Source organism: Oppia nitens, unplaced genomic scaffold (genome assembly GCF_028296485.1).
Source record: "Oppia nitens isolate AA-2021 unplaced genomic scaffold, nextdenovo-longstitch-racon4-pilon3 scaffold1_pilon_pilon_pilon, whole genome shotgun sequence".
Taxonomy (NCBI): Eukaryota; Metazoa; Arthropoda; class Arachnida; order Sarcoptiformes; family Oppiidae; genus Oppia; species Oppia nitens.
In genome coordinates this window covers 5,970,676-5,983,319 of record NW_026533199.1, presented here as the reverse complement: position 1 = coordinate 5,983,319, position 12,644 = coordinate 5,970,676, and the positions used below count along the sequence as shown (strand labels likewise).

The 12,644-nt window shown below is 24.9% G+C and overlaps 3 protein-coding genes across 4 annotated transcripts; 2 read left to right on the top strand and 1 right to left on the bottom strand.

The window, feature by feature from the left end:
• Positions 1 to 5,310: 5,310 nt before the first annotated feature.
• On the top strand, positions 5,311 to 5,902 carry LOC128952450 (elongin-C). Its single transcript, XM_054297852.1, has 2 exons — positions 5,311 to 5,595; positions 5,658 to 5,902. Exons 1-2 carry the CDS (start codon positions 5,415 to 5,417, stop codon positions 5,846 to 5,848), a joined length of 372 nt encoding a protein of 123 aa, XP_054153827.1. The 5' UTR covers positions 5,311 to 5,414; the 3' UTR covers positions 5,849 to 5,902.
• A 38-nt stretch (positions 5,903 to 5,940) lies between these two features.
• LOC128952449 (40S ribosomal protein S7-like) lies at positions 5,941 to 7,210 on the bottom strand. 2 transcript variants are annotated; one of them, XM_054297850.1, is made up of 4 exons: positions 7,114 to 7,210; positions 6,730 to 6,809; positions 6,389 to 6,666; positions 5,941 to 6,213 (listed from the first exon to the last, which is right to left on the bottom strand). In XM_054297850.1, the coding sequence occupies exons 2-4, from the start codon at positions 6,802 to 6,804 to the stop codon at positions 5,985 to 5,987; spliced, it is 582 nt and encodes a 193-aa protein (XP_054153825.1). In that variant the 5' UTR covers positions 6,805 to 6,809; positions 7,114 to 7,210; the 3' UTR covers positions 5,941 to 5,984. The 2 variants fall into 2 exon arrangements, with proteins under 2 accessions (XP_054153825.1, XP_054153826.1); XM_054297851.1 differs by lacking the exon at positions 7,114 to 7,210 and adding an exon at positions 6,869 to 6,938.
• A 394-nt stretch (positions 7,211 to 7,604) lies between these two features.
• Positions 7,605 to 10,218, top strand: LOC128952782 (G-protein coupled receptor-associated protein LMBRD2-like). Its single transcript, XM_054298226.1, has 4 exons — positions 7,605 to 7,823; positions 7,896 to 9,059; positions 9,335 to 9,468; positions 9,555 to 10,218. The coding sequence occupies exons 1-4, from the start codon at positions 7,650 to 7,652 to the stop codon at positions 10,114 to 10,116; spliced, it is 2,034 nt and encodes a 677-aa protein (XP_054154201.1). The 5' UTR covers positions 7,605 to 7,649; the 3' UTR covers positions 10,117 to 10,218.
• Positions 10,219 to 12,644: the final 2,426 nt, after the last annotated feature.

Below are 12,644 nucleotides of genomic sequence, written 5' to 3'. Positions count from 1 at the left end.
TATTTTATATAAATAATTAATACAATTATTTCAGACACAACATAAATCTTAAAAAGATTTTTGTTAATACATAATTAATAAAATTAATATTAATTTATTTACATCTGATTTTATTTATTTAAAATAAATTATTATATAATTTTAATCTAATTTTTAATTTAAAATTATTATAATAGTTACGATTTTTTAATAGATTTTTATCAGAGAAATTTCTAGAAAATTTTTGTGAATAATTTCTTAAAAATTTCTATTTGACCAACACTACTTTTAATTAAATAAAGTAACTAAAATAATTTATGTAAATTTTAATTTACAAATATATTATTATTATTTGTTAAATTAAATTATTAAATATAATAAAATCAAATGACTATTTAAAAATTTATGTTTTATTGATATTTATTTTTAGAATTAAGTTTAAATAAAGTTTATTTATAGTATTGTTTTAACGGTAATATATTGTTAATTATAAATTATATCCAAAGCTAATTTAAAACTAGCGATAAATGAGTCAAAGTGTTAAAATTTAATATATTTTATCTCAATATAACCTAAAATAAAAATTCATAGGAAATAGTAAATATGTGATAATATGATAAACAGGTGAAACACCATAAAATTATTTTCGATTAAGTGATTCCTGCTTTCAATTTAATTATTTATAGCTATAGTTCTATGAATTGCATCAAATTCTATGCTCTGATTATTTCAAGTGTGGATTCGCTTTAATATATGTGACATTAGTAGGTATTGTAATAATAGTTAATCGCATGTATATATCATGAATATGACTGATGAAAAAACTATACACCATTCATATATTGATAAAATTAAACTATAAATAGATTTTATAATTCAGAGTTTGACGCACTGACGCAGGTATGCCATCCCTGTATACCATCCATATATGCCATCCTTGTATGTCCTCTTTATATGTCTTTTCCTTCATTATATCTTTTTTGCAATATATGTAAAGACACATAACTCTGCAAGCAATACATATACAAGTATAGCTCCAAATAATATATATATATACTGAAAATATATAGAAATATAGCATAACTTAATACTTATATGCAATATCTTCAAGCATTACTATGAATTCTCTTTATTTCTGATAAAATACATTATAGTATATATCGCACATATATTTCTATTATATATGATATGATAAACAACTATTTATCAAATTGTTTTCCTTTTTTCTAATAATATATTTAAGCAGTTATTATAAATGATGGTCACTATTTGTTAAGATAGCAGTCAATTATCAATACTAGTAAAGCTATAACAAAGTCTGCTATAATATAATATTGTATTAAACAAATGTTTGGTAAATAATGGTAAGTGAAATAATCGCTAATTGTATGTCATTGAAGCCGTTATCAACATAAATCATTGTAAAAAAGTAATTAAAAATCACCACTTGTTGGGCGATACAATATTTAGCTTTATAATTTAATAAATATAGTATCGATTTAGTTAAACTTATTAATTCAAATTACAGTATAGATCACTAAAATATATCAAATATTTAAAAACAAGTTCAAAGACTAGTTCTTTTGCATAAATATTTCTTACATTGTATTGAATTTAAATATTTAAATCAATAATACAGTACTTTAAATTGTGTGCTAAATAATAAAAATATATATTTAAAAAAATAACTTTTTTAAATATTTATACTATTAATTCATTTGCTTAATAAACCATTAGAGTGACTAAATATTGTCAAAATTTTAAACATTTAAAGAATAAATTGCCAAATAAATCAATCAATTAATTAGTTTATAATGTTATAATACTGCTGTATATAAACCCATATATTTATTTATTTATACAGTATTATATGTTTATAATATACTTTATATTATATATAGATCCAAATAATATGTTTTATTTAAAAATACAGAGATATAATATTATTTGATATAATCTAAGTTATGATAACAAAAAACATTTGTGATTCCATAACATTAATAAAAATGAATTATATTGTATAAAAATACTGTACAGTATCTAATTGTGTTGTATATCAGAGTTTATATATTCATATAAAATTATATTAACACAATACGTATGTATTAAATCAAAATATTATACTATGCCATTAATAAATAAGTTTAATTTACAAAACAATTTAATACTATTTTCTTATAGCAATTTTTTGAAGTAAATATTTCTGATATTACTTTTGAAAAATAGTGACATTCAAACTGATATTTTATGAAAAGTAATAAAAGGAGTAGTTTTCAAAAAAGTTTATCGATTGCTTGTTGAGAGTGTGTTAGAGTGTATAAGAGATGTATAGAGATTGAGTGTAAATGTTTGAAAATATAAATATATCACAATTTATTGTATTTGTATAGCGCATAGTATTGTTATGATAGTAACGTATAGGGTGACCGAATTTTTTTTATAGATTTTTTCCCAAATTGTCCTGTATATATATTTGAATAATATGGGTAATATATTGTACATGTTTAATATTTATATAATAAATCAATATTTATATGTAACAATTATTCTATTAGTTTATTTAAATATAAATACAATTTTGTGCTAAAATATCCTTATAATAATATATTGTAGTTTTCATAAATTAAATAAATTTAATGTAACTTTTTATATTTTTAATGTATTTTATTTAACAATTTTTGATCTGTAGACCACATATTTGAAATGATCCTCAATTACTGCACAAAACATAAATTACTGTACTTTTAGTCAGTCTATAGTGAAGTTTAGAGTCAAGAATTTTGTTGTTTTCATTTAACAGATTCTTTAATCTATTATATATTCACTGCTATTACCACACTATTAATGTCATCTCATGTTTCTTCAATTTCAAGTATAATATTTACTTATTTAACACTTTATTTGTAATCAATACAACATTTATGCACAATATATACACTACATTATCATTTTATTGAAATTATCAATGAAAGGGTGTATTTAATTGAATTATTTGTTAGGCATTTAAATATAAAAAGTCTTGAATATTATAAAATATATTAAATGTCAAATTGACTTATTTTGAAATATTTTTAATTGTCATAACATTATTACATTTATATTTTATGTTTGCAATTTTTGCAAATCAAATTATATTTAAACAAACTTAATGATACATTTTGTATTGTAAATGTTAGTTATAATATAACTTTATATAAAGCTATAGTAAATATTATATAATGTATATATTTGATAAATTCAAAGTTACAATATAATAATAATATATAATATAGTTAATCTTTAAAACAACATTATGGTGCAAGCAATGATAATATTTATGTTAATAATAGCAAAACAATAATACAATATTTATTAAAGTAGTCATATAATATCAAAAATAAACCATTTTAATCAGCTATTATGTCTGACAAATTTATACAGTATATACCTGTATTATATATATTATGTATATATTATATTTATATATAAATTTATATACTACTAAATCTATTAGTTTTACAGATTTTTTATATACAATGAATATTTTGTGATGGCTTAGAAAATACTTGAATTACATTTAAAACTAAAAAAATTATTTAACATTATTTTCCATTAAAGTATTTGTAAAGATAAATATGTATATATATATATATATATATACAGTAGTTTTTTTATAAAAGTGTGGAAACTTGAAAGCAATTGAATGCTTAATAGTGAAGTCAACATTAAGCTATTGATTGGCGCAGAAGCTATAGTAGTCTTATAGAGAATATTGCAAATAATATACGGAATGGAGAATCGGTAGAATCGAGTAATTGAATGCAACATAAGCTCTAATATTATGAATAGACTTTCTATAGTCAAACAGTGAACTATTTTGTGGCAATAGTTTGCTCTTATGAAACAAGTGGTCACACTATCACTACAATCACTAATAAACTACTTGTTAATATTGATAATATTGTTAATATCTTATAATCATTATTATCATTATATGAGTTTATATAAAAATAATATTACAAAACTAGTAACAAATTGTTATATTTGTCATTTTATTTGTTAGACTATTAATGTTTATATATATGAAATGTAATCTACAAACTTATAAGTTAGACAAAAATTAATTAAAATCCAATGATTTATGGTAAAGTTAGGTATGAAATTATATGGTCTCAGTGCCCATAGCTATGTCAAAGCTAATGAAACCAATGAAACTAAGGCTCACTATTCTTTGTTTTGTCAAATTATAGGAATTGTTGCGCTTAATGGCAGTGCGCCGACTGCCATATCAATACCAAAGCGCACCTTAACCTACATATTAGATATAGACTAACATTACTATACTGATGAAAGAAAAAAAGAAATAAAGAGAGAGAGAGARAGAGAGAAAAAGAAAGAAAGAAAGAGAGAGAGAAAGTAAGAGAAAGTAAGAGAAAGTAAGAGAGAGAAAATAAAGACAGGAATGAAATGAGAATCCAATTGATGACTACTTTATCATTATAGGTGACTCTCATCGGTAAATAACAAACGGATGTAAAAATATAACTTCCTATGAGTAATGATTTTTTGGCGACAAAATTGCAACAAATGATAAATTAATTTACAACGATATCGTTAGAAAGTTTAATAAGAAAAAATACAAAACAAATAAATTTCTTTATAATTTGATTTAATGTAAAGTTTTTATAATATAATTATATAATAGGACTGTCTTTATGGCTTAGCATGAATTGTATGAATTGAATTGAGTTTATATGTCGAGAGGATAATAGTTGAATGTATGGTCACGTAGATTGTGCTTCAATTGCTGTATATGTCTATATGCCTACCAGTGCTCAACAACATCAACATGACTGCACTTTTGCATTCCGTTGAGACAATCATTATGAAGCACTGGTACTACTTTACAATCCATTCACTGACACACTATTGTGATAACTGATAAGTGCTTTCAAAATACAGAGGTATTTAATTGAGAGTTTTGATATGTTTGCCATTATTTTGCATTACTTATCATTACTATTACTAACAATCAATTTAATAGTTAGATTAGAGTTACAAAATACCTGTATTTTATATTCACAAATAAATCGCTATTTTTCATATCTATAAATATATAATAGTTTCAACAGAATATTCTCTTAATCTTTAAAACATGTTTTTAAAAAATATATATTAAATTTTCTGATACAATAGTGCCATATATTAGATAATATAACTATAAATAACAATATCTATTAAAAAATATATTTAAATCCTAATTACAATATAAATATATTTTAAAGTCAATTGTCATAAATTTGTCAAATATATGGTAAGTGCTGTCCTCTAGTGTTATAAAATAACATAAAAATATATGATTGTATACATCATTGTTGTGATTGAATTACATTGAATTGCATTGTCTTTGATTGTGTGATAAATCATATTATTTTAAATAAAACAAGTGGTCAGTAATGTCGGCCTCGGATTCGGGCAATGAGTGTCGCGATGACGACAGTGGCGGTATGTTTGGTGGGTGTGAGGGTCCGGATGCCATGTATGTCAAACTGATTTCATCTGATTCTCATGAGTTCATTATTAAGAGAGAACACGCACTCACTTCGGGCACCATTAAGGCCATGCTTTCGGGACCCGGTCTGCACTTACATACCCAACTCATTACTCGACAATTCATTAAATTTATTATCCATTTTTAGGTCAATTCGCCGAAAACGAGACAAATGAAGTTCATTTCAGAGAAATCCCGTCTCATGTCTTGCAAAAGGTCTGTCAATACTTCACATACAAAGTCCGATACACTAACAGTTCGACTGAAATACCGGAGTTCCCGATCGCACCCGAAATTGCATTGGAGTTACTAATGGCCGCAAACTTCCTCGACTGTTAGGACTAATTATTATTATTTAACGTTTTGGTTTATATCACTTAAAACTTTCAATTGATTTGCGAAATGTTTCAAAATAAATCTCAAATTAGTTTTAATTTTTCATTTATTTCATTTAATTATCGATACATTAATTGTATTAAAACAGCGGTTCCGGGAACTCGAACGTAACCTCCTTTCCAGTGAGCCGTTTGTAAACAGCAGTGAAGGTGTCAGTCTTGTGTTCAATAGTGGTCTGCGATGTCTTATCCAAATGCACTTTAATAAGTCGCGAACCATCCAAACGAATGCGAGTTCTTTTGCCGACAATCTCTGCCGGATATACCAAGTCTTCGAGGATTGAGTCGTGAACTGCAGTCAGAGTACGGCTGTAAACAGATTATAATATTTCATTATTTTGCTTAAAATTACATTTAATAATATCTTCAATTCAATAATAAATCGACAAAAATTAAAACAAATCAATGAAATTCATAGTAATTCTCTTATATATTATTTTTTGAACGAAACACCAATAATAGTGATTAACTCAGAGATACCAACCTTCGCGGTCTCTTTTGTTTACTTTTGCTCTTTAATTTRCGGGTGGGTTTCGCAAGAATAGTACGCTTAGCGATGACCACCACATGTTTGCCACTAAACTTCTTCTCCAATTCGCGCACAATCCTTGTCTGAAGTTTTTGAAACGCTTTCAATTGCGGCACCGGAACTAAGATAATGATAGCCTTCTTTCCCGAAGCGTCCACCTCTTTAGCGCCGGTAATGTGTAGTTCCCGGAGCTGTGATTTCAAATCACTATTCATTTCAAGCTCAAGAAGTGCCTATTATTTAATTAAATTAGATATTAAATGTTTGTCTTTTTGTGTTATATGTTATGTCAATACTTGAGAAATGGTTGATTCAAATTCATCCACTTTTTCGCCCAAAGGCTTAACGATCTTAGCGTTTGATGAATACATTGTGTCTACAAATAACAAATCAATCGTTAAATTTAATTATAAATTCAAAATAATAATCATTAACCAAATGATATGATTTTCAATACAATATTTCAATGGTTTATAATGTATTGAAAGCCACGCGGTTTAGGCCTAACTTCTTTGATATACAAAATAACTCATTAATAACTAATTTTAGGCACAAATTGATATTTAATTGAATTAAATACATTAAAAACTATAATTAAATATAAGTATTGATTAAATTTAATTATTAATTAACTAAATAAATAACAATTTAATTGAATTAAAGTGAAAATTCATACAAACCTAGAAATCAATGGACACGTAAAGGAAAGCATTAACGTTAATGTGGAAACACGTGACACAACACGTGATCATACATTGACTTTAACATCAATGATGTCTACATTTAATACATATATTTATTACACATATGTTTGCCATTTATTTAATTCAATAATAACTAATATTTTTGTTATCATTTTGATTGTCATTTAATTATATTTATTTGAATTATTTATCAATAAATTAGTCAAAATTGTGGCCAAATATCGTACAAATTGAGTGATAAAATGAATCAATTGTTGCTTTAATTTGCATTCAATGGCGACTTTGTGTTTGTTTTGTTAATTGTTATCAAAATTAATGTAAACAATGATCTCATTGCTTGATAACTGATTTAACATATTTTATATAATTTTTATTTAAATTATAATTAAATTATATGTTATATATTAAAACATTTAAGTGATTGATGTTATGTTTATAACCATTAACTTGTATTTAGAAATAATAATAATATTGAAGTGATTGGTGATCGGTGTCGGACACTGTCGGTAAAGATGGCATTCTGGCCGCTGACCATTGAAATTATTGTAACGTTTTTATTGTCGTCATATCTATTGAACCGATTCGGCAATTGGTTGGACCAAAACATTGTGACCACTGTCTCGGTGTTCATCTCGTGGTTCTTCTCATTCCTCGTCATATTTATTCTTCCTTTAGATATCTCAACGGTATTTGTCAATCAATTTATTTTTTTATTCAATTAATTAATATTATATTTTTGTTTGTTTTATTATTTTCAGACAACTTACTTACAATGTCTTAACGATCACGACATGCGAAATGTGAGTCATTTGAATGTATTTGAAGACACTATGGATGTGATGAATGTGTCAAACATAACAACGACACCATTACCTCCAAATATGGATAATCCATGTTTAGAGCCGTGGAGTTATGCCCCGAATCAAGTATTGCCGACACTTTGGCGTATAGTCTATTGGACATCACAAATGCTTACTTGGATTGTATTACCTCTAATGCAATCGTATTGTATGGCCGGCGAGTTTTCAATCGGCGGTAAATTAAAGGCCGCTTTTATAGAGAACGCTATATATTACGGCATATTTTCTGTCATTTTTGTAATATTTTTGATTTATGTGTCAATCAAAACACAACTTAACTTCGAGGGTATAAAAATTATTTGCACAACAGCTTCAAACACGTGGGGACTCTTCTTATTGGTTGTCTTATTGGGTTACGGATTAGTAGAGATCCCCCGATCGTGTTTTAATGTCAGTCATTATGGCCGATCTTTGAATTATCTTTACTTCAAAGTTGCAAAATTAAGTGCAGAAAAGTGTGAATCTGATGAAAAACTAGATGATGTCTTGGATGAAATTCAAACGTGTTTAGAGTCACTGAGAGGCGATCACGACCCGATGCGTCCATATTTGGATATTATTGTCGACAAATGTCCTCTTGATTGGAGACATCAAATGATGAATCGTTTGGCACAAACCAGTGCTCAATCAGTCAGTTATTCAGGAAATACATTCAATGAGAAGACATTGACGAGAATGCATAAGAATATAATTCAAGCGATGCAAACAAACCACAGAACACATTGTAAATGGAATGTATTGATCACTGATTCCATTGAATGTGAAGACATTTCCAAAAATGAAATCAATGTTAACCGACATTTCAGACCTACCATTGAATCGCGTCCTAAATCAGCGTTGACTATGTTTATCAAGACATCAATATATACTCCAAGAGTAGAGTGGTATTGGAAATGTTGTGTTCGGTCGCCTTTCTATCGGCTTCTCGGCTATTGTTTGACTATATTGTCATTAATGGTCATTTGGTCCGAAATGACTTTTTCAATTCAATCCATTCCTCTCAGTATTTTTGCACTAATAATGGACTCATTGAGAAATAATTACAACTATTTTTTTGTTGAGGTATTTTATAATTTCCAATTCATATTTTAATCTAATAATGAAGTTTTTCTTAAATTACTAAATTATTTGTGATAATTAATTATTTTAATATATATAGTAAAATGTGTGAAATTGTAGAATTTAAGAATATTTTATTAATGAGATTTTTTTATATTGTTTTAATTATTATTAATAGATAATAATTTAAAATTTATAACGCTTTACAATTAATTAAATATTAATTTGTTAAATGTATATAAATTAATGATTGATATTTTTATTATTGGTTTTTGCAGTCATTTTCAATTCTAGTGATCGCTTATCTCTGTGTTTGCGCTTATTATACAGTATTCAAAATAAGGATTTTTAATTATTATTATTTGTCAGCACACCATCAAACTGATGAATATAGTCTAATATTTTGTGGAATGTATGTAATATTAATTTATTATTACAGATAAATGTTTGCTAAATATAATGAAATTAATTGAATTATAATTTATGATTAAATGAAAGGCTATTATGTCGTTTGGCTCCACCGCTATGTCTTAATTATTTAGGACTCATACATCTTGATTCTCATATAACTCACAAAGTAATGAAAGAGGAGACGGCATTCACTAAAATTATGGGTCATTTGGATGTTATATCATTCATAGGCGACAGTTTCGCTATATATCTTCCACTTTGTATTTGTCTCTTTTGTTTGGCCACATTCTTCGAGTTTGGCGCTAAACTGTTACATAATTTAGGTTTTGAACAGTTTATATTAACTGATGAAATGACCACTGAATTGATACGCGAAGGTCAAGAACTCGTCAAAAGAGAGAAGAATAAGATTTTGCGACAATTAGAACCCAATAGCACTCAAACACTTAGATTTAAAAAAGATCCACCAATTGGTGGTCACCAACAACATCAACAACCGATATCACCGGAACAAATGATAAGTAGAGACAACTCTGAGGATAATATGCGACAAGAATTAATTAGAGAGTCAGAACCCATCGGTTATTCGACAAATTGGTCGTACAATTCAACAGCGAGGCCTCCAAAAGGATTATTTGATGATATTTAAGGATATTTTTATGATATTATCTGTATTTTTATTCCCAATAATTTATTGATTCTAGTCATCTGTTGTTAAATCTGTGGTTTAAAACATTTAAGTTTAAAATTATAGCTATTTATAATTTACTATTTAAATTTTTATATAAACTATTTATATATATTCTAATTAACTATAGTTATTATCTATGAATTATGTGTTAAAATCCTAGTATTGTTTTTTACGGTAAATCAAAATTTTACTACTAATATATGTAATATACATATTATGTATCACAGATTATTGTTGTAACAAAAGTGCATTTTAGTTATTTTTAAATGTTTTATGTTTGAGATAACCTTTAAGTTACTATTTTTTACATAATTTAAATCAATAAAATAGACTAACTTTTATTTTTAAATTTGTATATTAATGCTCTTAATATGTGTTAAACACATTGTGTTTAATATCAATACAGTATTATAATATAAAATTTAGGCGACAAAACTGTGTGACAGGTTTTATTTAAATATAGATTAATGTTATGAATTTATTTTAGTGTATATATAACAGCTCGGAATAAAAGCAATGTAAAGGTATTATTAGACAATATTTTATAAAATAAAACATCACACAAAAAATCATAATTAGTTTCTTAAATATAAGTATTTACAAAATTTACAAATTATTTAATTTTATAGAATATAAATATCAGGGTTGGAAAAATACAAGGTTTTGAATTTTGACTTTGTATAATACTGTACAGTAAAATACAATGTTATAATCAATATTATAAAATTTTAAAACTAATATACTGTATATTATGTTAAAAATTACTTTAAAATATTTAGTAAAAATATAATTTCTAGAAAATGCATTATTATAATCGCTTCTAAGTTATAATAATCAAATAATTTAAAATAAAAAATAAATTCAATAAAAAATAATATTAAATCTATATTTATTATAAAACATGATTTACTTTCTTATATCAATACTTTTAGCAATAGGTAGCACTAATTTGTGTTTGTAAGCCAAATTGGTCATGTATTTTACATTGTATAATACTGTATATTACGCTTTGTATAATACAAACATTTTGTTTCTGCCAACTAAACATAAATATACTTTTGAGTCATTGAAAGGATGTTAAAAATTAAAATATTTTAACGGCAATTCATATATACTTTTATTTTAATCTATTTTTTTATTCATTAGTTTTATTTATTTTCTATTAAACTATTAAAACATTTAACCCATTTCTTAGTATTTGTTTCAACCGTTTATCTCAATACTTACCCATTCCTTGAACCGGTTGTTAATACCAATCATCGGTATATTTCCATTCAATCGTTTCATGTATTAAATGTAATCTGAAATCAATATGTTTTCTGTTGTTATACAACACACTGAATGTCTAATAAGTGACAATCAAATCAATTAAAACCAATTTATTATTAATATTAATCTTAAAAAATACAATTAAATTCTAAAATTATTATAAGACTGTCTGAGTTAGTAGAGATAGGATAAGGAAAGTTAGATATACTGTAGTTATAATGTCTGTCTGTGTGTGACATCTGTGGTCACAAATTAGTTGATTATGAAAATGTCTACAGAATTACTACAATTAATAATTATTAGTTATTTTAATGTATTGTAAAGGAGTGTTGTCTTACTGACTATTATTCATAATTTAATAAAATATTTTTATATAATATAGGTTTTCACGATAAGCTAATTATTAGATAAATATACTTTACATATATTTTTTAATTTATATTTCAATACAAAAGGTACACTTTTATAATCATTTTATCCAAATGTAAATATGAAAATTATGGATTTAAAAAATTAATTATCTGTAAGTAAAATATTTATTTATATACATCATTCCAAATACATGAAAAAACTGATACCAACCCATTGCTTATATAATATAAATTATAAAGCATTACCTTATTTGGGTTACTGTTATAATATTTATTAAATTTTATATTTTAAACTAAACTAAACTATAGTTAATTTATTTGATATTTCTCTTATATATCTCTCATAATATTTTTAAAGGATATGTAAAAAATTAAAACTCAGAGAATAAGGAAAATTTGTTGAAAGAAAAATTCCCAAAAAACAAACTTTTCTAAACAAATGAGGAAATTATTTGATATTCCCTTCACTTTATTAATAGAAAGGAAAATGTTTGAAAATACTATACTTTACGTCAAAACATTCATAATATAACTAAATAATTACAATATTATATTATAAAATGGCTTTTACTATATTTTTATATTAAAATTTACCATGGTGATTTGCCAATTTATATTTATCATATGTAGTCTTATGGCAAACATTATCAATGAAATATTGAAAGTAATAACTAATAATAGTCTGAATTTAATGCATTAATAAAATTCTCTTTAATAATAATAATAATATAACTCATTAGACATTATCAACAAATGCTTAAAATAATATTTTATTTATTATATAATTTTAAAATAATATTACATTTACATTATATAATTTATATAACTTATCAATATTACACTATA

Excerpts from the sequence above, each read along its gene's own strand:
- LOC128952450 (XM_054297852.1), top strand. The coding sequence starts at position 5,415 with ATGTCGGCCTCGGATTCGGGCAATGAGTGTCGCGATGACGACAGTGGC. Across the intron at positions 5,596-5,657 it reads GGCCATGCTTTCGGGACCCG|GTCAATTCGCCGAAAACGAG; the intron begins GTCTGCACTTAC and ends ATCCATTTTTAG.
- LOC128952782 (XM_054298226.1), top strand. The coding sequence starts at position 7,650 with ATGGCATTCTGGCCGCTGACCATTGAAATTATTGTAACGTTTTTATTG. Across the intron at positions 7,824-7,895 it reads TTCCTTTAGATATCTCAACG|ACAACTTACTTACAATGTCT; the intron begins GTATTTGTCAAT and ends TATTATTTTCAG. Across the intron at positions 9,060-9,334 it reads ACAACTATTTTTTTGTTGAG|TCATTTTCAATTCTAGTGAT; the intron begins GTATTTTATAAT and ends TGGTTTTTGCAG.